Source organism: Gastrolobium bilobum, unplaced genomic scaffold (assembly GCF_033153095.1).
Source record: "Gastrolobium bilobum isolate Gb01-03AN ecotype WA unplaced genomic scaffold, APGP_CSIRO_Gbil_v1 utg33915, whole genome shotgun sequence".
NCBI classification, from domain to species: Eukaryota; Viridiplantae; Streptophyta; class Magnoliopsida; order Fabales; family Fabaceae; genus Gastrolobium; species Gastrolobium bilobum.
In genome coordinates, this window is record NW_026900060.1 from 55,691 (window position 1) to 58,858 (window position 3,168).

Sequence of the window (3,168 nt, forward strand, 5' to 3'; positions counted from 1 at the left end):
AATGTGACACATTATTATCATATGGCTGACACATGTCATATTTGTGGGATCCAAATGATTAAAAGTGATAAACTTTGATCAAAATAATATAGATTAGAAAATAATTTGAAATTATGATAAATTAGTAAATAATTAATAAAATATGGGCAGAGTGATCCATCAACCAAGCTTTTTAGCGTAATCACTCTACAATCTAAATGCTTTAATTACTCCCCCTAATTTATCTCTTTATTTCAGATTACACCACTAATATATAAGTATGATTGAAGGCTGGGGCTGTTTTTCATTCATTGTATGAAGTGAACTTGAACTGCATATTTATTTGAAGCATCAACATCTCATAAAAAGTGAAGAGTCACAAACTAATTACTGCGATAATTACTGCATAGATAGAAGACGCACATCATATGGCCAATCTGTAATCTTGCATTCTTGTTCACATCTAATTAAATCCTTTTTCAGTCAAAAGAAAAAAAAAAAAAGTAAAGAAAGAAAAAGAAAAAAATGCACATATATAGATGCAATTTCCATCAAAGTACAATCAAATTATCAAACATGCAATTACAAAATCATGTCACACAAGCCAGAGCTACATAAGTAATCTTCTTTTGACTGATTAGTCCCAGCATTTTGATAACATGGGCATAAAGAAATCGTCTTGGTAGCAACCGCCAAACCAATAGAACAAGGGTTAGCTCTGCAGCTGGTCCATACAATATGAACTAATCTTTTCAGAGTACAATTAATAAGGACGAAATGGAAATCTTCTTCAACATATTCACATAAACCACCATTAAGCATCTACAAAAACATCACTGAATATAAGGTTTAGCATTTAGTAACATAAAAAACTCTAAACCCTGCATTATATGCATAGTTCACTGATGTTGCATCGATTGCATTTGCATAATAGTATCATAAGGGCCCAATTGGCTTCCATGGAGAGTTCCTCTGAGTAAACATTGCTCCTGTGGTTTAGATCCATATAAAGAATTCCCACGCAGTGGTGTCATGAACATGTTTCCATTTGTGGAATCAAAAAGCATAGACATGCCCTCATTTGGAAATTTGAAGTCATATTCCTGTTTAACCATGCTAGACAATTTCTGATTCTGATGTGGATTCAAAACCTTCAGTGATTGATTTGGAGAAGGAGGTATGTTACTGTCTGATGAAGGAGATTTTGTTTCTGGGAGATTGACCATTGTGATGTCATGGATGCTGGATCTCCTCTTATCCTTCCCTCCAGTAAGTTGCCTTATGAAATACTTCTGAGCATGACTTGCAACCTGAGTTGGTGTCCTTGTGGTCACAAAATTACGAGAGATGTTTCTCCAATCTCCTTTACCATACTTCTTCAGACCCATCAGAAATAGCCTGTGATGGTTCAATTAGCAAATAATCCAACATTAAAAAAAAGAAAAGAGCAAAAACCCTGGATTCAGGCAAACATGTATGCAAAAACAAGAGACCATCAAGTGAATCATTTTTTTATACAAATTAGATATATTATAACTAGGGAAGGCGATTCTTGAAGCAGCAGTAGTTGTTCCTTGTGATCGGAAGGTCACAGATTTGAGTATCGAAAACAGTCTCTTTGCAATAATAAATAAGTACGGTTGTCTATAATCGACTCTCACCTCTACCATAGCAAAGTTGGGGAACTTTGTGCATGGAGATTTGATCTTTCAAGATGTAGTAACCATAATTGACTTGTAAACATTCAACCAACTACACAGATTGCAAGGGTAAGGGCGAGGGAAATTACAAATCTTACCCATATATTTTACAAAAAAGCTGTTCATTTGACTGTTTATTCGACTATGTCACCTTTCGGTCACCAAGAAACAGCTTTATTATGGCTCGGAACTGGCCCTCTTATCCCCAAAACTCAAAACTAAATAGAAAAAAACCCTTTAACTTAAAAAAGTTGTTTGACAACCTGGCTAAGCATGAATTCTTTCTCCATTGTTTGAGACGTACATAAATTTAAACATTATCTAAGACACGTTGGGGTCACTTCTGAAGCATCAATGAACTAAACAAACCGAAAAAGGCTTATGATGTGCAATTACCTATGCTCCTCTTTAGTCCACGGCACTCCTTTCTTCCTTTCCTGTTCAGATGGCCGAGTGGAAGTGCCCCTTTTGCCAGCAACATTATAAAATTGATTGAACTCATCAAAGCCTTGATTGTTAACCCACTCCAACGTGAAAGAACTAGTAGTGTAACCAGGAACTGGAATCAGCCCAGATTCAATGACACTCACATCTTCTTCCAGTTCCCTGTACTGTTTGATCACATCACCTACAGTCTTTCCTGGAATCATAGCTGCCACCTTCATCCAACGATCTGGAGTGTCCTTATCATAGAAAGCCAAAGCATTCTCAAACCTTTTGTTCTCTTCTGGCGTCCATTTGGTTCTCTCACTTTCCTGGAACAACCAATTAGAATTCTGAAGATAAGAACCTGGAGAAAGAAATTCAATTCCCCTGTTCATTGTACTAGAGAATAGTAACATACATAGCAACCTTGCCAAAAGATAAAATAGGAACACAAACACACACACACACACACACTCTTTGAAGAAAGTTCAAAGAGAGAGATAACTAGAGAAGATATGAAGAATAGTAGTGGAGCTTCTTATGGACAAAGAAGCATTTTTGCTAGGAATTGCTACCCTTTTCACGTAGCCAAAACCTGAGGAATCTAGAAAAAGGCTTTCTTTCCAAAACCCAAGGAAAATTCCAAATTCCACAGCTTTGGGCAAAGCATATGAACCCTAAAACTATTCAGATCTAAGAGAAGAAAGAATCGTCACCACAGAAAAAGAAAAAAGCAAAACCCATTTAGGATTATGGGAAGATAAACCCAAAAAAGTGCAGAGAATTCCAACCCCAGAAGCTCATGGAGTTGACACACAATAATAATTCAGAATAGAAAGATAGACATAATAGTCTTAGAAGGTAGAGAAAAGAAGTAATGGGAAAACAGAGAAAAGCAAAAAAAGGAAAAAACTTTGAAATGGAAATGGAATGGGAGAGTACGGTGAAGACTAAGACAGGAAGAAGTTTGCAATGAAGTGCAGTGCAAAGAAGTGAACAGGAATGTGTCAGGTCTTTGTACTGGTTTTGAGACAACGATCTATGGAACAGGGACGAGTGGAAA

At 36.4% G+C, this 3,168-nt stretch overlaps 1 protein-coding gene across 2 annotated transcripts; it reads right to left on the reverse strand.

Annotated features, from left to right (window-relative positions):
• Positions 1 to 600: 600 nt before the first annotated feature.
• On the reverse strand, positions 601 to 3,168 carry LOC133295152 (transcription factor DIVARICATA-like). Of its 2 annotated transcripts, XM_061493948.1 has the most exons (3): positions 2,524 to 2,616; positions 2,076 to 2,434; positions 601 to 1,377 (listed from the first exon to the last, which is right to left on the reverse strand). In XM_061493948.1, exons 2-3 carry the CDS (start codon positions 2,342 to 2,344, stop codon positions 879 to 881), a joined length of 768 nt encoding a protein of 255 aa, XP_061349932.1. In that variant the 5' UTR covers positions 2,345 to 2,434; positions 2,524 to 2,616; the 3' UTR covers positions 601 to 878. The 2 variants fall into 2 exon arrangements, with proteins under 2 accessions (XP_061349932.1, XP_061349931.1); XM_061493947.1 differs by having other exon boundaries at positions 2,076 to 3,168.